At 56.0% G+C, this 24,277-nt stretch overlaps 1 protein-coding gene across 1 annotated transcript in view; it reads left to right on the plus strand.

Annotated features, from left to right (window-relative positions):
* The first annotated feature begins 266 nt into the window (after nt 1–266).
* The window catches only part of LOC135179803 (proline-rich protein 2-like), a 28,108-nt gene continuing 4,097 nt past the window's right edge, over nt 267–24,277 (plus strand). Inside the window, exon 1 of the mRNA XM_064151838.1 lies at nt 267–460. Coding sequence (XP_064007908.1) covers nt 267–460 — 194 coding nt within the window. The remainder of the gene's footprint in view (nt 461–24,277) is intronic.

Here is a 24,277-nt window from a genome sequence, read left to right on the forward strand (position 1 = left end):
CGCACGGCCGCTTTGGCAGAGGGCTCCTGCCCGCACGGCCGCTTTGGCAGAGGGCTCCCTGCCCGCGCCGCTGCTTTGGCAGAGGGCTCCCTGCCCGCGCCGCTGCTTTGGCAGAGGGCTCCCTGCCCGCACGGCTGCTTTGGCAGAGGGCTCCCTGCCCGCACGGCTGCTTTGGCAGAGGGCTCCCTGCCCGCGCCGCCGGGGGGCTCCGAGGCACGGCTGCACCGCCCGGCGCTGCCGGTGGACGCGCTTGAGAAGAAGCAGCCATGGAAAAAGCCTGTCACATTCCTGGGCCGCTGCGGCTCCTGCTGGCAAAGCCCTTCCTGCTGCTTCCACCTTTGAGCCCTAACCCGGCGGCGCGGCGGCAGCGGAGGGAGGGGCGGTTAAACCCTGGCCGGCAGAGGCTGACCGAGACGGCGCTCCAGAGCCGGCCTGACATGTCCCTGCCCCTGGCAACGAGGTGAGCAAACATTTGACGCAGCAGCCCCCGAGGGTGGCTCTGAACCATGGGTCTGAAGCAATCCAGGAAGGAATCATAGAATCACAGGTTGGAAGGGACCTCAGACATCATCTACTCCAATCTCCCTGCCATGGGCACCGACACCTACCACCAGCCCAGGCTGCCCAAGGCCTCATCCAGCCTGGCCTTGGACACCTCCAGGCAGGAGGCAGCCACAGCCTCTCTGGGCAACCTGTGCCAGACTCTCACCGCCCTTATACTGCAGAACTTCCTCCTGAGCTCCAAACAATTGGCCTGTCTCCACACACCCTGATGAGAAGTCCCTCTGCAGCCTTCCTGCAGGATCCCTTCAGGCACTGGCAGGCAGCTCTAAGGTCCCCCAGAGTCTCCTCTCCAGGCTGCACACCCCCAGCTCCCTCAGCCTGTGCTCACAGCAGAGCTGCTCCAGCCCTTGCAGCATCTTTGTGGCCTCCTCTGCACTCTCTCCAGCAGCTCTGTGTCCTTCTCCTGTTTGGGACACCACAGCTGGAGGCAGGATTGGAGGTGAGGTCTGAGCAGAGCAGAGCCAAGGAGCAGAATCCCCTCTCCTGCCCTGCTGCCCACACTCCTCTGGCTGCAGCCAGCACACAGCTGCCTTAGGGCTGCAGGAGGGCACTGGGGAGCTGCTCAGCACCCAACACCCCCAAGGCTCTTTCTTCAGGGCTGCTCTCAACCCCCTCTGCACCCAGCCTGGATTTGTGCCTGGGGTTGGCCTGACCCAGCTGCAGGACCTCGGAATGCAGAATGAGGCCTTCCCTCCCTGCTCACTTACACTTGGAGCACATCTCCGCAGCCTGCAGGGGTTTGTCCTGTACCAGCCCTGCAGACATGTCCTGGTATCTCGCAGCCCTGAGATAATCTGCTGAGTGTTTGACACTGAGCAGCCCAACCATGCTTCAGATGGCAACTCTGCTCAGCCCTGGCCTCTGGAGCCATCAGCCTGCAACAGCTCCCACCTGCCTGCACGTCAGCATCTGTAACCAAAGCTGCAGCAGATCCATCAAGTTTGCATCTCTGCTGAATGAAGTAGGTGTGAGACAGGTTGACTCAGGAGATCTGGGCCATGCCCAAGCTCTCCAACAGCTACATGGGGGTGTCTCTGAAGTGACACCAACAGCTTCTGTCACTTCAGGCAAAGCAGACTGTGCAGAGATGCAGGGTGAGGGTGACACTCGGGCTCTGCCAGTCCTCAGCAGGGCCCAGCTCATATGGATTCACTCCATGACTCACTCTGCCGCCTGATGCATGATGTCCAGATAAAGGATACTTTATCCCTACGATAAAAAGGGACCAAGATGATGTCGAAATGCAAGAATGTTTCCTCATCCCAGGAAAAGTTGCCGTTCTGGGGGTTATTTTGCTTGAAAACCTCCAGAGAAAGCAAGACTTTTAGTTTTTACCATTTATAGTTAGTTTGGGAGAATTCAGCACTTGAAGTTTGCTATCTGCCTTTCTCCCCTCGTTGGGAGAGGAGTGTCTCTCTGCTGGTTGCCCAGGCCCGTGCTTCACTGTTGGAGATGCAGGGAGGTACATGACCACCCAGGATGGACCCAAACCCCTGGGGCACTCCTTGGGTAGAGAGGGAGCAAGGTTGTGCTGGGTGCTCACATCCTATCACCATGGAAGCTGTGCCACATGTGGTGAAAGGGCTGGCACCTGCAAGATGTGCAGCCCTGGTCCTCAGGAGCCTCCCCCAGCTTGTGAAGCACTCTGCTTGGCCCTGCCGCCAGTAGCAGCTTGGGCACTCCTGCAGCAGAATCTCAGCCCTGCAGGAGGGCAGTCCAAGACCTGGGGGAGCTGTGTCTTCCTGGCTCTGATTCATTGAGCAGGACGAGGCTATTTTTAGCAGACAATGCCAATTAGAGAGGGATTGTTCAATGGCTGCAGCTCAGTGAAGAGCAACAGCTGCTGGCACATCTCTGAAGGACCCCATCTGTGGAGGGAACCTCTTGGGACAAGGAGGGGCAGCTGAGCTCTGCTTCTGGTTTTTCTATTGCTCTGAGGTTTCCAGGTCACAATTGCTGTTCCTTGAGCAGCAGAGACTGAATGTGAGCAGGGTCCCTGGCCTGCTGCTGGACCCTGAAAGTGTCCTCTTGAGGCACTGAGTTTAGATGGCATAGCTACTGTCACTCATCAGTCTCCAAAGAGCCTTTGGCCACCTGTGTCAGCTGCAGCTGAGGAGGGGACTTGCAGGGGTGCTGAAGGAGCAGAGGAAGAGATAGACCTATTGGCACCAGCTGAGCTGGACTGCAGCAGAAGGTCTGGGGAAGTGCAAAAGGCTCGAGCATGAGTGGGCACAGGACCACCCTGCAGGGCTTCTCAGTCCAGAGGCAAGCTGACCACGTACTTCCATTTGACTCTTTCTTGCCAATGTAATCAAAGGTGTTCTGGAGAAGGATCATGGATGGCCTACATATAATACATAGCTGATTTTAGCAGCCCAGCCTGGAGCAAGGGCCATGGCTTGCAAAGGTCCACATTAGATGTTCCAGCCAACAGGTAGGCAGCCAGAGGAACAGCCATGCAGGGGCTCCTGGGCAGCCCTGACCTTGCTGTGCCTGTGCTCCAAAGCAGCCAGCGACACTCCGGGTTGAGGCTCCAAGCCGGGTGGCAGCAGCCTGGGCAACCTGATCCAGTAGAACCTGTGTCAGCAGAGGGCTGGGCTCAATGATCTCTAGAGGTCCTCTCCAGCCCCTGCCAGTCTGTGGCTCTGTGTGATTGTGTGAGTGTGTATCCAGGAGTCTGCCTCAAGGGAAGCTGCTCCGTGAAGATGTCTCAGAGTGAAAACAGCAATCCTGAGGTAAACAAAACTTGTTGCTTTTGGTAGATATGCAGATGGTTGAAGCCTGATCCCTGGAAGTGTTTAAGGCCAGGCTGGATGAGGCTCTGGACAGCCTGATGTAGTGTGAGGTGTCCCTGCCCATGGCAGGGGGTTTGGAAATGGATGATCCTTGTGGTCCCTTCTAACCCTGACTGGTTCTATGATTCTATGATTTCTTGGCTGTGGAGACCAAGTTCAAACCTGTAGCCATGAACCACTTTACCTTCAGCCTGAATATGCCCCTCAGAAAGAGCCCTGCAGATGAAAGTGGTAGGACAGATGACAGAATCACAGCATTGTCAGGGCTGAAAAGGACCTCAAGGACCATCCAGTTCCAACCCCCCTGCCATGGGCAGAGACACCTCATGCTAGATCAGGTTGCCCAGAGCCACATCCAGCCTGGCTTTAATGACCTCCAGGGATGAGGCGTCCACCACCTCCCTGGGCAATCTGTGCCAGTCTCTCAGCACCCTCATGGTGAAGAACTTCTTCCTAATGTCCAATCTCAATCCTCCCTCCTCTAGCTTGGATCCATTCCCCCCACTCCTATCACTGCCTGACACACTAAAAAGTCCCTCCCTAGCTTTCTTGTAGCCCCCTTCAGATACTGGCAGGCCACAATAAGGTTACCACTGAGCAATCAGAGGAGAGGAAATTCCCCACATGCATCAAAACTAAGCCCCTGCAGACTGCAGATGCTCTGCTTTGGACAAGAGGATTGCAATTGCTGTCCAGAGAGACTCCCAGCCCCAGTGCCAGGCTGCTTCGGGAACTTGCCAATGACACATCTCGTTAAAAAATGGTGAAGAGAGACCACAAGAGGGACGGGAACAGAGTGGCAGAGATTTCCATCTGCCTCTGCTGGCAATGGCAGAGCCTCGCACGCTGAGCTGGAATTGCAGCCCGGGAATGAATTAAACAGAACAAGAACTGAGGGACTCTAAAGGCTGTCTTCAGCATCTCAGTAGAGGCCTCATAAATCCAAGCAATTAGGAGAGGCACTTAAAGAAGCCCAGCACTGGTGTGGGGGGGCAGGATGCTGACTCTTGGGAAGCAAAAGCTCTGCATGCAGCTCTGGCTGCATGGGGAGTCAGATTCAAAGAGTGGTTTGGGTTGGAAGAGACCTTCAAGAGTTCCACCTCCTGCCATAGGCAGGGACACCTCCTACCAGCACAGCTTGCTCAAAGCCTCATCCAAACACCTCCAGGCAGGGGACAGCCACAACCCTCCCTGGGCAACCTCTGCCAGTGTCTCCCCACCCTCACTGTCAGGAATTTCCTTCTCATCTCCAGCCTCAGACTCCCCTCTCCCAGCTCAAAGCCATTGTCCTTCACCTTGGCACTCCCAGCGTTTGTCCAAAGTCCCTCCTCAGCTCTCCTGGAGCCCCTTCAGGTACTGGAGGCTAAATCTGCCCTGCTTGAGCTTCAGTCCATTCTCCCCTGTCCTGGATGTTCTAGAACAGTGTCACCTGTGGACTCTTTAGCATCTGGTAGGTTAAGGCTGGATGACTGGAGAGGACTGAAAACAGCCAGCACAGGACAGCCCAAATGTTCCTTGGCTTCAACCTGTTAGGTTTTTGGATGTTTGGCTGAATCCTGAGTAACCAGTCCTGGAGTGGACACTCAGAATTGTGGAGGCTCCTTGTGAGAAGAGGCTCTCAGCTGAGCTACTCCAGCCAGCTGAGATTGTGAAGCAGCTGCTGATTGATGTCTCACCACAGCCTCTGCTCTGGAATCCAACCTGTACAGGCTTTGCAGCAGCAGCAGAGTGAAGTGCAGCAGAGCAGATTGCTCTGTGCATGCTGGCCCCAGGGTTGCAGTGTGGTGAGGGACAGGCTGCTGATCTGGCCAGGCTCGGTGGGTGGGCTGGGGCCAATGCTGTGAGATTCAACATGCTCAGGTGTGGCACTCAGGCCAGTACAACCCCATGCAACGTTACAGGCCTGGGGGAGAGTGTCTAGAGAGGTGCTCAGTGGAGAAGGAGATAGGAGTGTTGATTGAGGGTTGGCTGAAGATGAGCCAGTGTGTGCTCAAGTGGCCAAGAAGGCCACCAGCATCCTGGAGTGCGTTCAGAGAAGTGTGCCCAGCAGGTCTAGGCATGTGAGTGTCCCCCTGTGCTGGCACTGGTGAGGCCACAGCTTGAATCCTGGGTTCACTTTTGGGCCCTTTACTGCAAAAAGGACATTGAGGGGCTGCAGCAGGTCCAGTGAAGTGCAACAGAGCTGGGTAAGGGTCTGGAGAACAGGGTTGGGGAGGAGCAGCTGAGGGAGCTGGGGGGGTTCAGTGTGGAGGAGAGGAGGCTGAGGGCAGAGGTCATTGCTCTCCACAGCTCCTTGAGGAGAGGCTGGAGCCAGGTGGGGGTTGGGCTCCTCAAGCAGTTGGAACAAGTGACAGGACAAGAGGAAATATCCCTGTGTTGTGCCAGGGAAGGTTCAGGTTGGATATTAGGAACAATTCCTTCCCAGCAAGGGTTCTCGGCACAGGAGCAGGCTGCCCAGGGAGGTGGTGGAGTCCCCATCCCTGCAGACTTTCCAGACCCACCCAGATGTGCTCCTGTGTGCCCTGTGCTGTGGCAGGGGGGATGGACTGGATGATCTGCAGAGATGCCTTCCAGCCTCTGCCATGCTGTGGTTCTGTGATCTCCCTGTGCCTCTTTCCCGGGGAGCTGGAGGAGCCAGCTGCAGCCGAGGTCATTCATGAAGCGGCTGGGGCCAGGGGATCTGAGCGAGGCAGGCACAGCCCTTGGCAGGGAGCTGCTGGGGAGGGCTGGGGCTGTGCCTCTGCACGCGCCTCGCTCACACCCCTGCTCCCACAGCAGACCCAGAGGTATTTTATCCTCCCTTACATTTGTTTAAGGAAGTTTAAAAGCAAGTTTGGCCCCTGGCTTTGAATCCTCGCTGCCATAAATTCAAACACCTTGGACAGAGCATGTCTGTGCAGTCTTACATGTGACATTTAGCTCCCAGCACTTACAAACAACTTGCATTGCAAGTTTATTCCTTCCCTGCAGAATGTTGGCTCCGCCGAGCGTCTCCCGAGCCATCTGCTGCGGGCGAGCTGCTTATCTTTGCTATCAGAGCCCTCTTCTAAATATTATGACCAAACAGAATTCCAAGAACAACATCCATCCCGCTGCACTGCGAGAGCGCAGAGCTGATAAACTGTTTAGACATTATCAGCTAAATAAGTTGGGTTTATCTGGAAGGGTTTGCAGCAGAGAGCCTCTCAGGGTGCTGGGCAGGGAAGCTTTCTGCAGGCGGCGCTGCCTGGGCTGAGGGTCTTGCCGGCGCTGCGCCCCGTGTGCCACCTCGGGATGAGCCAAGCCCGGCTTGCCCATCGCGCTGGGGGGCTGGGGGGCCTGTGAAGGGCTTAGCTCTTTACCTCAACTCTGAGCTGCGTGCGTTGCTTTCCCTCTCGCTTGCTGGGGGAGCAGGCAGGTTAGCCGACAGCCCCTCAGCAGCTCCAGGAGGCGTGCTGCAGCAGTGTCTGAGCATCTTCAGTCCTGTGCCCCTGGGGCTGTGCCGAACCACTTGCCCCTTCCGTGGCTGTGGGTGGGAGAGCTCCCAGCCCCGCTGCTGCTCTGGCTTTCAGCCTCCACCTGCGGCTTCTTGCTTCTCTCCTGCCCCACGTGTGACTTCTCACAGCTTCAGGTCATCTTTGATCTGCCCATGCTGGGTCACCCTTCAAGGCAGACTTGGCATCTGAACTGGCAAAGCCAGCTGCTGCCTAAGCTCCCTGCCTGGGCCGGGGTGGGACCGGCTAACCCTGGCGCCTGGGCCAGCGCCCAGAGCCACTGACCCCAGTGCCCCCAAATGCATTATCCAAAGCCTTCTGAAATCCACCCAAAGCGTTGCTGCCCTTCCCAGTCTCCAGCAGCCCAAATTGGGTATCACAGACTGTTTATTCTTCCACGCTGGGTTTCCTTCATTGCCTTTTGGTGTCAAGAAGCCCTGGGACAAGGCCATGAGCAGAGGTCAGCGTGGGGCAGCGCAGCAGACCCCAGCCAGCCCAGAGTTTATTCTCCCAAGGGGACTTTGGATTTAAGGACATTTTTGTCTGCCGTCTGCCAGCAAGCACATCACAGCTCCAGTGGGTTCTGCTGGCCCTGGACATTGTCTCCACCCCAGCACAGCCTGTACAGGGCAGTCCAGGCAGCCATGGGCACCGAGTGCCAGGCTGCTGGCAGCTTCTGCAATGACCTAAGGCTGAGAGAGCTGGGGCTGTTTAGGCTGGAGAAGAGGAGATTAAAGGGGGGAATCTTCTCAATGCTTACAAATATCTAAAGGGTTGGTGTCAGGAAGATCAGACAGGGATGACAGCACTGAGGAGGAGCCTGGTGGGAATGTCCCTGTCGAGGGAATGCCAGTCTCTGACCTGAGCCAATGCTTCTGCTGAGGGAAAAGCCATGTATTGACTTCAGTACTGAAGAAGGTGCCCCAGGGTGTTGTGTGGAGCTGTGTGAGCTAGGGAAGCCTGAAGATGTGCCTGCAGTAATGGGTTCATTAAGGGTTAAAGCTGCTGAGTGGACTGGAACATCTCTGTGCTGAGGATAGGCTGAGGGAGTTGGGTCTTTTTGCCTGGAAAAGAGCAGCCTGAGAGGGATCTGATCAATGCTGATCAGTACTTCAAGGGTGGGTGTCAAGAGGATGGGGCCAGTGACAGGCACAAACTAGACAATCAGAAGTTCCATCTGAACATGAGGGGAAACTTCCTTAATTTAAGGATGACAGAAGACTGGATCAGGCTGCCCAGAGAGGTGGTGGAGTCTCCATCTCTGGAGACTTTCAAGGCCCACCTGAAAGTGTTTTTGTGTGACCTTTCTTTAGGTCAGGCTGCCTTGACAGGGAGGTTGTATTCAGTGATCTCCAGAGGGCCCTACCTTTCTGTGTTCTGTGATTAACACCTTCCAAACAGGCAAATGCTCAGAACCACCCCAGTGACCGGACACTGCAGGAGAAGTGGGGCTGTGAAACCAGGGGAGCACATTTACAGAGTGGGAATGAGCATTGTGTGGCCGTGAGAGACCACAGAGGGGCTGCAGCTGCAGCAGGGATGGACTCTGCTCTGCCTTGGTGTGGTCTGATGGAAACTCAGTGCCTTTTTAGAAAGCAGATGCTCTGTATGGGACTCCAGCTTCGGGGGTCTGTGTGGCAGTGAGCAGTGAGATGTGGCACAGCAGTCGGGATGAAGCCTTTGGTCATCTGACTCCTCTTTGGCAATGTTCTCCATCAGCTTCACCCAGAGCACTCAGATCTTCTCAAGGGCCAGCAAAGGAACCCACCAATGCCTGTGTGGTTATTCCACCAGTCACTGCTTGTGGGCTGTGACAGGGACAGGACTGTGGCTGGCATCTGGCTCCACCTGAGGTCCTCAGTCACAGCAGGTGTGGTGACTTAAGACTAACCCTCTAGCCTGGCTGTGAACTGTAAACAAGCAAATCTTCTGAGATAGTCTGGTGATTTTATTTTGGGGGGTTAATTTCAACCCACCACAGCAGGGGGATCAATGTGCTTCCCGGAGGATCAGCCATCCTGCCACCTCTGCCTTGTGTTTGACCTCCTCAGGGCATGCTTTCTCTTCTGGCAAGCTCATAACCTTGCCCTCTGCAGTGGCACGTTGCTGCCAGGGTGTTCTCATTTGGGGAGTTCTCTACACTACAAGCTGGTGGAGAGAGACCCCCTGGCTCTTGATGCTTGGTAGCACTTGAAACACCTGTGGCTTCCCTGGCAGAATTTGTGACCATGAGGTCTTGTTCCTGTGTGTGTCCAGGATGCGTCAGCTGGGGCAGACATGAGCTCAGCTTCCCCCCTGAAAGGCCACCAGCTTGCATCTCTGCCCTGCTCAGTTCTGCCCTTAGCTGTAAGGATCCAAAGCAGAAGGATGTCCCTGCCCCTCATAACTGTGGTCAGGGAGACAAAAAGGGACACAGCCCCAGGAAGCCTGTCTGGCAGCGAACCCAGCGTCCAGGATTCATCCTTCCTCCTTCCTTCCTGCTTGCATATGTTAGGGCACTTCTCATTCTTCAGGGAATGCCTGAAGAAGAGGGACGTGGTGGCTAAGATTTTTGGTGCCAGTAGCCTTCCACAGGAGAAGTGCTGTCCTGTGGCAGGGAGGACAGCAGACTGTAGTCCCCTTAAGTCACTTCTCAGAATGGCAACTCTGCAGGGATTCCCTTCACACAATGTGCAGCTGGAGCTTCCCTGGAGGCTATGAGCTATTTGCACCCCTCTGCTCCTGGAGTGGGCTCTCAGCCTGCTGTGTCCAGGACTCCTGAAAGCTCTGACCCCTCAGAAAGGCTGCCCTTTGCCAGGCTTCCTGTGGTGGGAGTGCAGCAGCTTCCCGAAGCAGACCTGCGGCATGCCAAGGCACTCCTTGGGCTGGAAGTTCAGGCTGGCTCCGAGCCCCCGCGTTCTGCATATCTTGTATACATGAAGCAACTCCTTTGCATAAAGATATGGAGTTTATTAGGAGACACTGGAGCTTAGGAGCTGTCAGGAGTGGCAGTCAATTCTCTTTCTGACACGCAAAGAGCCTTTTATAGCCTGGAATGGGCACAGGACCCCAGCTCCATGCCTCCCCCTCAGCACTCTGCGAGCCCCTTCCCAGGCACTGCCGCTTGCTGCAGCCTGTGCTTGGGCTTCAACCGGCCTGAGCTGAGTCCCCATGCCCTGTCCTGAGAGATAACAGCACAGCCTAAGGCATCTCTAGGGCTGAATTCATGTGGGCACACCCACACGGGTAGGCTGTGCTCCCCCAGGCTCTTCTTCTCCCCAACACTCTCGGGGACCCTTGTCTCCTCTCCTGAAAGCTCCAGGAGGGCACAGGAGCCTGGCTGTGGTGGCACTGTGGGACAATGGCATCCTGCTCTCTCACCTGCAGCATCAGGACTGCACAAGCAGCAGCTCCACTCTGGGGGTTTCTCTCAGCCCAGGACCCCAGGGCTTTCCCATTCCTTCACAAAGGTCTCTTTCTTTGGGCTAGAGCCATACACTTGGCACACTTCTGCCATCTCCTCCCCTCAGGGGCACACAACCACTCTCCCCATGAGCACCCTCTGCTTTCATGTGGCTTCTGTCCACCAGGGAGGGGTTTGCATCCTGTGGGGCTTCTGTCCAGGAGTCATTCCCCCTTGGTGCCTTCAGCTACACAATATCCTCAGCCAGTATAGATGTTCCTGCTCTTGCCTTGCTACCCTGGCTCCACAGCAAGTGCTTTTTAATCAGTTTTGTGGCCACAAGATCACTTTCTTGGCCTTGGAGACCAAGACAGCTGTGTCCAGCCTCCTCCCAGGGAATAGGTAGAATTGCTCTATTTCTCCAGAGGTGAGACATGAAAGTGTGTTCAGAGAAGGGCAACGAGGCTGGGGAAAGGTCTGAAGAACAGGGCTGGGAAGGCACAGCTGAGGCAGCTGGAAGTGCTCAGTGTGGAGAAGAGTAGGCTGAGGGCAGACCTCATTGCTTTCTGCAGCTCCCTGAGAGGAGGCTGCAGCATGGTGGGGGTTAGGCTGCTCTTACGCCAAAGTGACAGGACAAGAGGAAGCAGTCTCGAGCTGTGCCAGGGGAGGGTTAGGTTGGATATTAGGCACACTTCCTTCCCAGCAAGGGTTCCCAGGCACTGGCACAGGCTGCCCAGAGCAGTGGTGGACTGCCCAGGGAGGTGGGTGGAGTTGCTGTCCCTGGAGGTGTTCAAGAAAAGCTTGGCTGATGCAATTAGTGCCATGGTTTAGTTGACTGGGCAGGGCTGGGTGATAGGTTGGACCTAATGATCTTGGAGCTCTCTTCCAACCTGGTTGATTTTATGATAAGGGTTTCAAAGCTGCATGGATGTGGTGCTGAGGGCCGCGTTTTGGTGGCAGTGTGTCAGCAGCAGCGGTGGGGTTGAGCTGCGGGCGCGGGGCTGGCTGAACGGGGTGAGCCAGAGCTGTGGTCCAGGCTGAGGAGCAGCAGGGCGGCGCGGCGCGGTGCGGAGCAGCAGTGAGCAGCAGCCTGGCGGCGCGGTGCGATAAGGTGCGATGCGGTGCGGAGCAGCAGCCTGGCGGCGCGGTGCAGTGCGATGCGGTGCGGAGCAGCAGGGAGCAGCAGGGAGGAGCGGCGCAGGCCGCGGCAGGGCCCCCGCGCGGCGCGTTCCGGCGCGCAGCTGCCGCCTCCGAGCAGAGGCCGCTCCGCGCCGCTGCCTGCCTCCGCCGCGCCCTGCCAGCCGGGGCTGCAGCTGCGACGTGTGCGACCTTTACCGCCGCGCTAGGCTGCTCTGAGGCTTCGCGGGGATGCCAAACCCACTGGACCGTTGGGACTTTGGACCCAGCTCTGCCGCCACTCACACGCAGCAGCGACAGGGCTCGCCAGGCAGTGTTGTGCTGGGCTTTGCTCGGAGACTCCTCAGCCTCGCTCCGTCCAAGCTCTTCTCCAGTCCTGCTTGCTTCCCTTTGTTCTCGCCTGCTGGCTGAGCCTGGCAGGGCTGGTTGCTGCCAGGTGAATGGGAGAGGGGAGCAGGAGAGGGTGCTGAAACCCACAGCTGTGCCCGCAGGTCCAGAGCGCCGAAGTAGTCTTTGCTCCAGTGCGCCCCAAGGCAACTTCCATCCATGAGGTGATTGGTCCATGGCACAGCAGAGGAGTCAGGGACAGGATGTGATTCAAAGCCTTGCGCGGTCTGGGGGAAGGAGCTGCCCTTGGATGTGCCACTTGCAAAGAAAGAGAAATGCTCTGTAGACATTGACCTAAGTCTGCTGGGTGCCCACAGCATCTGAGATGCACACGGACCCTTCTGAGGGTGCTGCTGAAGCTTCCTGGGTGCCCAGGAGGCAGGCTGTGGGGTGTGCTCCTGCAGGATCTTTCCAGCTCTTTCAGACAGTCACAAGGCTCTCTTGGACACTGTCAGCCCCTGCCCCAGTGCTGGTGGGAGGGAGGCTGCTCAGAGCAGCAGCCAGCAGATTTATGACCTGGCTGTCTAGACCAGCTCTGATCTGCCTGGGAGGACAGGTAGGTGCTGGTGAAAGGCAGGAGGCCTGTCTCTGGCTGTCTGGCTCCTCGTCTTACAGCTAGGCAGGGGGAGTTCTGCCAGAATCACTCTGCAGCACTGTCCAGGGCCATGGAGGGATTGGGTGTTAGGCTGCCCTACAGTGTTGCCCACGAGGTGCTGCAGAATGCATCCCCCTGCTCCTGGCACCAGCTCCCCCTCTGCTGCAGAACAAAAGGGATGGGCTCAGGGTGGGATCTTGCCCCCAGCAATGGCCCTCCAGCCAGCTTGGAGCTTCCCTCTAGCAGTCCCTAGATGCTGCTCCATACCGCCAAGGGTCTCAGCCCCATGGGTTGGGTGTGTGGGGCTGGGGAAAGGCTGGAGCAGGAGAAAGGCCGAATGACATGGGGTAGAGAGAGCCCCAGAGGAGTCATGCTCTCCCTACACAGGTGTAGGGGGAGGAGGGCAGCTCAGTGGGAAGGGGCAGGGATGCCAGCTGTGATACTCAGTGAGGCTGTGAGTGGTGGCAGAAGCAGGAGGACCTCTCTCTTCTATGTGGGAGGTGGGAGTCAAGAGTCCTGGTGCCAGCAGAGCCCCTCACTCTGCTGGCAGATGGCCACCGGCAGTGTCTCTGTTTGGGCTAGACAGGGCAGCAGCAAGGATGGCAGAGCCCTGTGCTGGCAGGCATGGAGGGGACAGATCTCACTGCAGTCAGGGTGTCCCCTGACCACTGAGCTCACCAGGGGATGCAGGAACACCAGTGGAAGCGTGTGCTGTGAACTGGCTGCTCCCTTCCCTGTTTTTGTTGGTTTGGGGGGGATTTAGCACAGGTAGCAGCAGGGGCTGGCAAGCAGAGAGGTGCAGGCATGAGTGTCCCCACCCAACGTGATGAGCACACAGCTGTGAACGTGAGGCGAAACATAAAGATGTGCAATCGTTTTTTCCCCCAATTAAAAGCTGGTTTAGAGCAGAGAATTTCCATTTTAGGCACAGAAACATCAATTTCCTACAGAAGAGACTGAACTCCAGAGGAGCATAGCTGCACCGATGCTCGCACGCCCTCAGAACAGGCTCCCACACGGTCATTGTCACTGGGACAAAACAAACCAAGTCCCCAAATATTGTTTAAACTGGCACGAGGGGTGGTGGTGATGTCAGCCCTGCAGTAATCACAACCTTGTTTTCCTGTAATAAATAGGATTGCTCTTCCCATTAACAGTTTATTAGGGCTTTGGGGCTATGTGAGACCAAGCCCAGGCTGGGGCTGGGTTGGATTGCTGGAGGTTTCCCGAGGTCTTCGTCCTGCTCTTTGCTGGCTCACTCACTCTGCTGCCCTGCTCCCTGGGGAAACAGAGTGGTGCCCTGCTCCTCTGCAGCCTCTGGTGGGACCCTACCCATGGGCTGTGTTCTCAGCTCCACCATCACCAGCACTGGCAGCCAGGGGCTGACCAGACGCAGAGCCGCAGGGGATGGTGAGGGCATGGTGGGAAGAAGGCTGTAGAGGAATGCGAATCTTTGTTCCTCCTAAGGATCAACAAGGCCGGGGGCAGAGTCCTGCACCTTCACTGGGGAAATTCCAGCATCAGTCCAGGCTGGGGGATGATGGACTGAGAGAAGATGCAAAGCTGGAGATGAGCCGGCACCAAGCACTGTCAGCCCAGCCCTGGCCTGTCCTGGGCTGATCCCAGCAGTGTGGGCAGCAGGGGCAGGGAGGGGATTCTGCCTCTGCTCTGTTCTGCTCTGCTGAGACCTCCCTGCAGTGCTGGGGCAGCTCTGGAGTCCTCAGCACAGCACAGACAGGAACCTGCTGGAGCAGGGCCAGAGGAGGCCACAGCAGTGCTGGCAGTGCTGGCAGGGCTGGAAGGGCTGGAAGGACTCTGCTGTGAGGCCAGGCTGGCAGAGTTGGGCTTGGGCAGCCTAGCGGAGAGAAGCTCCAGGGAGACTTTCTGGAGGCCTTGCAGTGCTTCAAGGGCTGAGCAGAAAGCTGGGGACAGAGTTTTGAGCAGAGCCTGTGGTGCCAGGACAAGGTGGGAGGGTTTGAACTGACAGAGAGAGATTGAGAGTGGAAAGAAGGGAGAAATGTTTGTCCCTGAGGGTGGGGAGAGCCTGGCCCAGGCTGGGCAGAGAGGTGGGAGCTGCCCATGGCTGGCACCAGTGCAGGTCAGGGTGTATGGGGCTGTGAGCAGCCTGCTCTGGTTGGGGATGTCCCTGCTGCCTGGTTGGACAGGATGAGCTTCAGAGGTCAAACCCAAACCAGTCTGTGTATCTGTGAGTCTATCCCCATGCCCTCAGTCAGTGCCTTCCCAGAGGCTGGTGCCAATGAGTTGAGCTGATGAGGAAGTGCCCAACCCACAGCTTCGTGGCAGTGAAGGTCCAAGGGGTGTGAAGTGACTGCACTGATCAAGGAATCACCTCTGGGCTCAGACAAGATGTGGACTTGCTCGGGGTGAGCATCCTCACCCCTAAGGTGGGGCCCAGTCCTGGCACTTTGATGCCTCCCCTTGGAGGACCCTGTGCAGCAGTGGGAGGTGACAGTCCCTGGCCCAGCAGCTGCACGGCAGTTCAGGCTTGTGGTCATGCATGTCAGCAGAGTCTCACTTGTAGGTACACATGAGACTCACATCTGGGTGCCTGCCTGGGACAGCTTCTATGTCCCTACAGTGCCCTGAGTTCTGGGAGGAGTTCTCCTATGGGGAGAGGCTGGGAGAGTTGGGGCTGTGCAGCCTGCAAAAGAGAAGGCTGCAGGGAGACCTCAGAGCAGCCTGCCGGTACCTGTTGGACAAGGCTGGGAGTGCCAGGACAAGGGCCAATGGCTTTGAGCTGGGAGAGGGAAGAATGAGAGTGGAGATGAGGAAGAGATTATTGAGAGTGAGGGTGGGGAGAGACTGGCACAGGCTGCCCAGGGAGGCTGTGGCTGTCCCCTCCCTGGAGGTGTTGAAGGCCAGGTCAGATGAAGCCTTGAGCAAGCTGTGCTGGTGGGAGGTGTCCCTGGGCATGGCAGGGGGTTGACACTGGATGAGCTTTAAGTTCCCTTCCACCTGAAGTCATTCTGTGGTTCTATGGCACTGAGGTGGAGACACTGAGCAGTCCCAGGGCCAGATCCAGAGTGGAACACACCACACCTCACAAGATGTCTGAGCCCGGGGACAGCTCCAGCCTACCACTGCTGCCCTGGGGGCTGGGTCTCTCTGCCCCATCTGATCTCTGCCTGGCATGCACAGCCCTGTAGGAAATTGTGCTGGACCATGCCAGCTCTGCTCCTAGAGCTCTGTTCATTCACAGATCTCTGCAGCAGCTCTCAGTCTCTGAATGGCTTAGAATAATATTTGGAAAAATCCATCCTAAGTGCACGAGCCCAGAGAGCCCTTACAGTCTGCACCAGTCTGCAATTCCAGGGATGCCTCTGCATGGCTGTGCAAGGCAGTGGCACTGGGCTGCAGCCAGAGCAGGGAGAGCAGCAGCACAGGGAGGGGATTCTGCCCTCTGCTCTGCTCAGACCTCACCTGCGGCACTGCCTCCAGCTCTGGGGAACCCAGCACAAGGACCTGGAGCTGCTGGAGAGGGGCCAGAGGAGGCCACCAAGATGATCAGAGGCTGCAGAACCTCTGCTGTGGGGACAGGCTGGGAGAGTTGGAGCTGTGCAGCCTGGAGAAGAGAAGGCTCCAGGGAGATTTCAGAGCACCCTTCCAGCACCTGAAGGGGCTGCAGGAGAGCTGTGGTGGGACTTTGGACAAGGGCTGGAAGTTCCATTGGCCCAGGATAAAGGACAATGGCTTGACCTGGGAGAGGAGAGAGTGAGAGTGGAGAGGAGGAAGAGATTGTAGAAAGTGAGGGTGGGGAGAGACAGGCACAGGTTGCTCAGGGAGGCTGTGGCTGCCTTCTGCCTCGAGGTGTTCAAGGTCAGGCTGGATGAGCAACCTGTGCTGGTGGGAGGTGTCCCTGCCCATGACAGGGGGTTGGAACTGGACGTTTGTGAAGGTCCCTTTCAATCCAGCCCATTGTGTGATCCATTGCATGACACAGGGGAAGCAGGCTTGGTTCCAGGCCCTGTCCTGCTGCCTTGGAAATGGTTAACAAATGTCTCAGTGCTGCCCATGTGTTTCTGCTTAGCCGGGGAGCGCTGGGGTTCACAGCCCTGCTTTCTAGCACCCTGCTGGCAGCTTTTGTCATTCTCAGGCTTGGCATAGTATTGGAGCTATTAACTGATGTTGCATTGCCTCATTGTATTTAGATTTTAAACATATTTGTAAGGCTTTGAAAAAAACAAACCCTCTTCTGGTTATTAAAGCAATGTACCAAATACCTTCTGGTAAATAATCCGTCCCAGCAGAGCTCTGCTCACCCAGGGCCGGCTGGGGAGCAACAAACCCTCAGGCAGTTAGCAGATGACACTAAATTGGGTGGCAGTGTTGATCTGCTGGAGGGCAGGAAAGCTCTGCAGAGGGATCTGCACGGGCTGGATCCATGGCTGAGCTCAGTGGGATGAGATTTAACAAAGCCAAGAGCTGGGTCCTGCACTGGGGTCGCAACAACCCTAGGGAGGCTTCAGGCTTGGGGCAGAGTGGCTGGAAATTGCCTGGCAGAAAAGAATCTGGGCATGCTGGTGGACAGCAGCTGAAGCAGAGCCAGGGTGTGCCCAGGTGGGCAAGAGGGGCACCAGCAGCCTGGTGTGCATTAGCAATAATGTGGCCTCCAGGACCAGGGCACCAGTGCCCCTGAACTGTGTGCTGGTGAGGCCACAGATGGAATCCTGGGTTCAGATTTGGGTCCCTCACTCCAAGAAGGACACTGAAGGGCTGGAGCAGATCCAGATAAGGGCAACAAAGGTGGTGAAGGGTCTGGAGAACACAACTGGGGAGGAGCAGCTGAGGGAGCTGGGGGGCTTCAGTGTGCAGAAGAAGAGGCTGAGGGCAGAGCTCATTGCTCTCTGTAGCTCCCTGAGAGGAGGCTGCAGCCAGGTGGAGGTTGGGCTCTTATCTCAATCTTCAAATGATAGAAGGAGAACTGTCCTGGAATTGTGCCAGGGGAGGGTTAGATTGGAGATGAGGAAAAATTTCTTTGCTATAAGAATGGTCATGGATTGGCAGAGGCTGTCTAGGGAGGCGGTGGAGTCCCCATCCCTGGAGGTGCTCCAGAAAGGTGTAGCCATGGCACTTGGGGCCATAGTTTAGTGGCCATGGTGGTGCTGGGTTGCTGGTAGGACTGGAAGATCTCAGAAGTCTTTTCCAACCCAACCAGTTCTGTGATTCTTTGAGGGCATTGCTGATCTGTCCCCTGGGCACCAGCACCCCCAGCACTACAGCAGCAGAGCTAATTAACAATGATTTACCTAACAGTGCCAGCCTGGGCCACACATATTTTAGGTCAACCTTCTAGAAGCTGGGGAAGTACCAAGTAGCAAACAAACAACAAACAACAAGAAGAAAACAAATAGCCAAGGAGAAATGCTGATGGCTGCCAGGTTGCTGTAAGGTCTGGGCTCTGGGGCTGCCAGCAACCTGTGCTGGCTGCTGGGTACATTGGCACCAACTGACACCTCCAAGGCCTTCTCCTCCAGGCTGCTCTCAGCCATGCCTCACCCAGCCTGGGTTTGTGCTTGGCATTGCCCTGCCCCAGTTGCAGGACCTTGCCCTTGGCCTTGCTGAACTTGATGAGGTTGGCTTGGGCCCTCCTCTCCAGCCTGTCCAGGTCTCTCTGTATGGATCCTTCCTTCCTATGTGTCAGCAGCACCACACAGCTTGTGTCACCTGTAGACTTGCCAAAGGTGCCTCAGTCCCAGTGCCCATGTTGCTGACAAAGATGCCAGACAGCACTGCTCCCAGTACCAAGCCCTGAGGAGCACCACTTGTTACTGGTCTCCACTTAGACATTGAGGCATTATCTGCAACCCTGAGTGCAGCCACCCAGCCAATTCCTTACCCACCCAGTGGCCCACCCCTGGTATCATCTTCTGGTGTTCATTTTAATTAGTAAGCTCTGTGACAGGCTATGTCCCCAACAAAGCTGCCCACTTCCTGTGGTGCCATCCTTGTGCTGTTTAGCTCAGCAACTCTATGGGAAGCTGCACTGATGCAGGCTCAGGCTGAGCACCCAGGACAGCAACAGAGCAAAGGAGAGCTGAGCACAGCTCTCACTGCTCCAAGCACAGCCTAACTTGGACATGAGTGTGACTGAGAGCTGCCAGGGCTGAGACCTCTTGGATCTGGGAGAAGTGGGCAGCAGGCCAGAGTGGACATTAGGAACAGTTCCTCCCTCTAAGGTTTGCCACCGGTGCCTGGGGAAAGTAGTTGAATCCTTACATCTGGAGGTATCTGAAAGAGGCAGAGGCGTGGTGCTGAGGGCCATGGTTCAGCACCAGGCCAGGCAGTGTTGGGTTTGTGACTGGACTTGATCTTACAGGTCCTTTCCATACTAACCAAGATCATGAGTCTATGATCCTGTGAGTGTGGCTGCTCGTCAGGCTGCACAGCAACTAAGACATGACCACCCCCAGGGTTCATCTGCTGTGCTCACCTCGTGTGTCCCAGGCAGCAAAGCCCCAGGGCAATCCCCTCCCCACAACAGCATCTCCCCTTGTCTGCTGGGGAAGGCAGGAGTTGAGTTTGTCTCCATGTTTTTCATCCAGCAAAGGTTCTTCAGGCATCTCTTTCCCCCTCCAGCAAGTAGGGAAGGGACGCAGAGGACAGAAAACCCAGAGGGGGAGCTCAGCAGCCTTTGGGTTTGTCTCACAGGCTGCTGGGCTACAGCAGTGGCAAAGCCAGATTCTGTACTCTGCTGCCCCAGTAGCAATGCCACACTGCCCTGCTTGCCCAGAGAAGGCAGCCAGGAGTGTTTCCAGCTCAATGTTCTCATCCCTGATTTCCATCCAAATCAGGGTGGCTTGGCTCCTGAGAGCCTAGAGCACCCCTGAAGGTGCTGGGATGATCTTCCAGAGGCAGCAGGGACAGATGGAGGTGGACAGGACACCCAGGGCAGGACAGCTAGAGATGCTCTGTTGTCTCCCTTCAAGCTTTCATCTCCCGAGGGAGTGATACCAAGATGTAGTCATAGGAAGGAGAAGATAGCCCTGAAGTTTAGAGAATTGAAATCAACCATCCAGTGAGGAGGGGGCAGCCTCTGCTCCTCGGTGGCAAGCAACAGGACAAGAGAAAATGGCTTCAAGCTGCCCCAGGAGAGGCTCAGGATGGACCTTAGGAAATATTTCTGCCCTGGCAGGGTTCTCAGACACTGGCACAGGCTGCTCAGGACAGTGCTGCAGTCACCATCACTGGGGGTGTTCAAGCAGCCTGTGGAGCTGGTGCTTAAGGTTTAGTGTTGACCCTGCGGCGCTGGGTTGAGGGTTGGACTGGATGAGCTTGGAGGTGTTCTCCAACCAGATCCGTTCTGTGTTCCTTCTTTCTGCTGGCTGCATGATCCCATGCCAGAGAGAGGTTTGGAGGAGGGAACTGGACAGCACCATCTATCACTGGGCTGGAAGCAGGATGGAGCGCGAAGGAGTCCCAGTGTCAGTGCTGATCCTTCCAGCGGGCTGGAGGATGGACAGAGCCTTGGCCATCACCCAAGCTCTGCTGCTGGCCTTGGGGCACAGCAAAGGTAGCCCTGTGCTGAGCATTGCTGGGCTGCTTCCTCACAGCCATCAAGAGGAATTCCCCATTTCTCCCCAGCATCATTTTTTTTGGTGAGGAGCACAAATTCGAAACTAACTTCTTCTGAGTCTGTTTTGTTTTTTTTCTGGGAGGTGTGGGGGGTTTAAATCTATTTCTCAGTGATTGCTCTTTGACTTTCCTCCCCTCCAAACCTCCTTGTGTCACCAGCAAGAATTCCTTTATGGTTTGTAAGAAAACAAATTGGAAACAAACTGCAAAATATTTTGCTTTTGCAAAAAAAAAAAAAAAAAAAAAAAAAAAAAAAAAAAAAGAGAGAGAGAGAGAGAGAAGGAAAAAAAAAAAGAAAGGGAAGGGAAAACAAAAGTTGAAGGCAATTTTCTGTGCTGGCCTGGGTGAGGCTGCCAAGTTTTACCCATTGTGTACAAGGCAGCCTCGTGTGCCCCAGCGCCGGCGATGGGAACCCAGCGGCGTGGGGGCTGTTTGGGTTTGGAGCTCACGCTATGGAAGTGAGCAGGGGGAGCTTGGCCATTGTGGTTAGCAGCTCCCAGCGGGGCTGGGATGAAGAGCCAAAGCTCCTCAGAGCCGTTGTAAATCGTCTTTCCACAGCCCAACTTCCAGGAATAACAGCGTGCTTCTCTAAACGATGTTTGCTTGCTCTCTGCGCCCCCGCCAGCCCCCAGCCCTGCTTCCCTCTGCTGCTTTTTATTCTTCTTTATTCATTCAAGTGATGAAAACCGAGGGAATGGTTTGGTGGCTTGCACAGACAGTTGTGATTTTTCCTCCCGAACTGCCAAAGTAAAAGTTGGCGCAGGGCGGCTGAGGGACTTCCCCTGGGGGCTGCAGGGTGGTAAAGCAGGAAGAGGCAAGAGCAGAGTGGGAGCTGGGTGAGGGCTGACGATGCCATTTCCCCCCTCACAACCAAGGGAACGACAGAAAAAACTGCAGGGAAGCCTGTCCTGCCTCCACAGAGCCTGCTGCAGCCTGCAGCCAACCCCAAGCCTCTCTCCTCTCTCCTGCTCGTTAGTGAGTCCTGGACACGAGTCCTTGGGACTTTATCTGATGCAAGAAGTGGAGCAGCTGCTGGACAAGAGTTACAGCAGTGGCCCACCTAAGTCGTGTGAAAGCTCCATCTCAGGGGAGGAGGGGCAGGATCATGCAAACTCCCCTTCTGAATCATCCTTGGAGCTGTTCCTGTGCAGGCCACACTGGCAAAGAGGCTGTCTGCAGGCTCCCAGCAGCCTGGAGCTGGAGGCTTTGGTTAGCAGCAGCTCTCAGATGCTGACAAGAGCAGCAGCACAGAGAGGGGATTCTGCCCCTCTGCTCTGCTCAGACCTCAGCTGCAGCACTGCCTCCAGCTCTGGGGAACCCAGCACAAGGACCTGGAGCTGCTGGAGAGGGTCCAGAGGAGGCCACCAAGATGATCAGAGGCTGCAGAACCTCTGCTGTGGGGACAGGCTGGGAGAGTTGGGGCTGTGCAGCCTGGAGAAGAGAAGGCTGCAGGGAGACCTCAGAGCAGCCTACCAGTATCTGAAGGGGCTGCAGGAGACCTGGGGAGGGACTTTGGACAGGGGCTGGAAGTGCCAGGATGAGGGACAATGGTTTTGAGGTGGGAGAGGGGAGAGTGAGAGTGGAGATGAGGAAGAGATTGTTGAGAGCGAGAGTGGAGAGAGTTTGGCACAGGCTGCCCAGGGAGGCTGTGGCTGCCTCCTGCCTGGAGGTGTTGAAGGCCAGGTTGGATGAGGCCTTGAGCAAGCTGTGCTGGTGGGAGGTGTCCCTGGGCATGGCAGGGGGTTGGAGCTGGATGAGCTTTAACCCAAACCATTCTGTGATTATAAGACACTGCTACCAGTCTCAGCACAAGAAAAGGACCTCTCAAGAAACATGTGGCCATGGCACTCTGGAATAGGGTTTAATGCCCATGGTGAGTTTAGGGCAGTGGTTGGACTGGATGATCTTAGAGGTCTTTTTTCAGCCAAAACAATCCTGTGATTCTATGATTTCCAGGTGGTCATGATGGTAAGAAGAGAACCTTCTTTGGTGTGAGGGTGCTGGAGGCCTGAAGCAAGCTGGCCAGAGAGGCTGTGGAGTCTCTTTGTGTTGAGAGCTTCCAAGGCCAGCTGGGCATTGTGCTGTGGGTGCCCTACTGGAGCAGGGGCTTGGACTGGATGATCTGCAGAGGTCCCTCCCAGCCCCTCCATGCTGGGATGCTGGAACTGATTCTGTGAAGAGGAGTTTCAGTTGGAGAGAAGCAGCTGCTGGGTTTCCCCAGAGCAGCTCTGAGTTGACACACTTCTAAATTACTTTCAGTAATGCTTTTCCCATAGCAGAGGGAGGCAGCTGGAGGAGCCTGTGCTGAACATGAGGCTGGAAAGTGCAGTCAAAGCACAGGAAGGATTGCACCTCCCAAGAACTGAGGAATGGAGTCTGCCACCCAGGTGGCATTCGAGGTCTTGCCTTGTTCAGACCAACCAGAGCAAAGGCTGTCAGGAGCAGTGACTCCACAAGGGAATAAAGCCTGGGTGGAGAGCACTGCTGAAAGTGTAGGACATTGCAGTCATGAGGCAATCTAAGCCTGAGCATGAGAAGAGGTTTTGTAGCCGTCTGAGCAGGGAGGTACCACCAAAGCTTCAAAGGAAGGGAAATGAGGAGCAAAAAGAAAACTTGGTGCCACAAAGCTCATTATGGGGAGTGCCCAGAGAAGCACAACCAAGCTGGGGAAGGGTCTGGAGAATAGGACTGGGGAGGAGCAGCTGAGGGACCAGGGGGTGTGCAGTGTGCAGAAGAGAAGGCTGAGGAAGACCTCATTGCTCTCTGCAGCTCCCTGAGAGGTAGCTGCAATCAGGTGGTCCTCCCTCAGGTGAGAGGAGAAGAACTGGCCTCAAATTGTGCCAGGGGAGGGTTAGGTTGGAGAGAAGGAAAACTTTCTTTGCTGCAAGAGTGGTCAGGGATTGGCAGAGGCTGCCCAGAGAGGTGGCAGAGTCCTCATGCCTGAAGGTCTTCCGTAAAGGTGTGGCCATGGCACTTGGGGCCATGGTTTAACGGCCATGGTGGTGCTGCGTTGCTGCTTGGACTGGATGCTCTTAGAAGGCTTTTCCAACCCAAACTCTTCTGCGATTCCATGACACTAGGGCTGGAGTTGGACAGACAACGTTGGGTGCTTTGATTTGTTGTGCCCAGGCCCTTCAGAGCTGTGCTTTGGGACCATTATTTGAAATCCAGAAAGAAAGCAACCTCGGTTTCGAAGATTGCCTTCCATCATTAGGAACTTTGAGGACACAGAGCTGCAGATATAATTACCTGACACCAAAATGGGTGCTCACGAGGTGGGACAGAACCATTTGAGTCACAGATTGGTAGGGGTTGGAAGGGACTTCATTGAGTCCAACCCCACTGCAAAGCAGGACCACTTAGGACAGGTCACACAGGAACACATGCAGATGGGGTCAGAAGCTCTTCAGAGGAGACTCCATAACCTCTCTGGGCAGCCTGATCCAGGCCTCCAGCACCCTCATCCCAAAGAAGTTTCTCCTCATGTGGAGGTGGAATGACTTGTGACTGACTTTACATCCATTGCCTCCTGTCTTACCTTTGAAGATAGACAGTAGCAGGAGTGATGGGTGAGGAGCAGCTCTGTGCCCCTTCCTGCATGCCCAGCCAGCCATGTTGCATTCCCCTCTGCTGAACACTTGTTCAATGGCGGCTGTGGACTGGCAGCTTCGTCTTCTCTAGAGAGCTGTTCTGCTGGAGATCCCAGTCACAGAATCACAGAGTCACAGAAACACCCAGGTTGGCAAAGCCCCTCAGGAGCACCAAGTCAAACCTAGAACCCTACTCTACAAGGTTCACCTTAAACCATATCCCCAAGCACCACATCCAAATGACCCTTAAACACATCCTGGGTGGGTGACTCCGCCACCTCCCTGGGCAGCTCATTCCAGTCCCTGACCACTCTGTGAAAAACTTTTTTCTAATGTCCGATCTAAACCTCCCCAGGCTCAGTTTGAGGCCATTCCCCCTTGTTCTGTCTCCAACTACCTGTGAGAAGAGACCAGCAGCAGCCTCTCCATAATGTCCTTTCAGGTAGCTGTAGACAGCAATGAGATCTTCCCTCAGCCTCCTCATTCCCAGCTGCCTCAGTCGCTCCTCATCAGATTTACTCTCCAGGCCCTTCACAGCTTCCTTGCCCTCCTCTGGGCCTGCTACAGCACCTCCACATCTCTCTTGTATTGCAGTGCCCAAAACTGAACATGACACTCGAGATGTGGCCTCACCAGAGCAGAGTCCAAGGGGACAATCCCCTCTCTGCTCCTGCTGGGCACAGCATTTTTAATCCAAGCCAGGATGCCACTGGCCTTCTTGGCTGCCTGGGCACACTGCTGGCTCATGTTCAGCTGCCTGG

This window comes from Pogoniulus pusillus, chromosome 11 (assembly GCF_015220805.1).
Source record: "Pogoniulus pusillus isolate bPogPus1 chromosome 11, bPogPus1.pri, whole genome shotgun sequence".
In the NCBI taxonomy this organism is placed as follows: Eukaryota; Metazoa; Chordata; class Aves; order Piciformes; family Lybiidae; genus Pogoniulus; species Pogoniulus pusillus.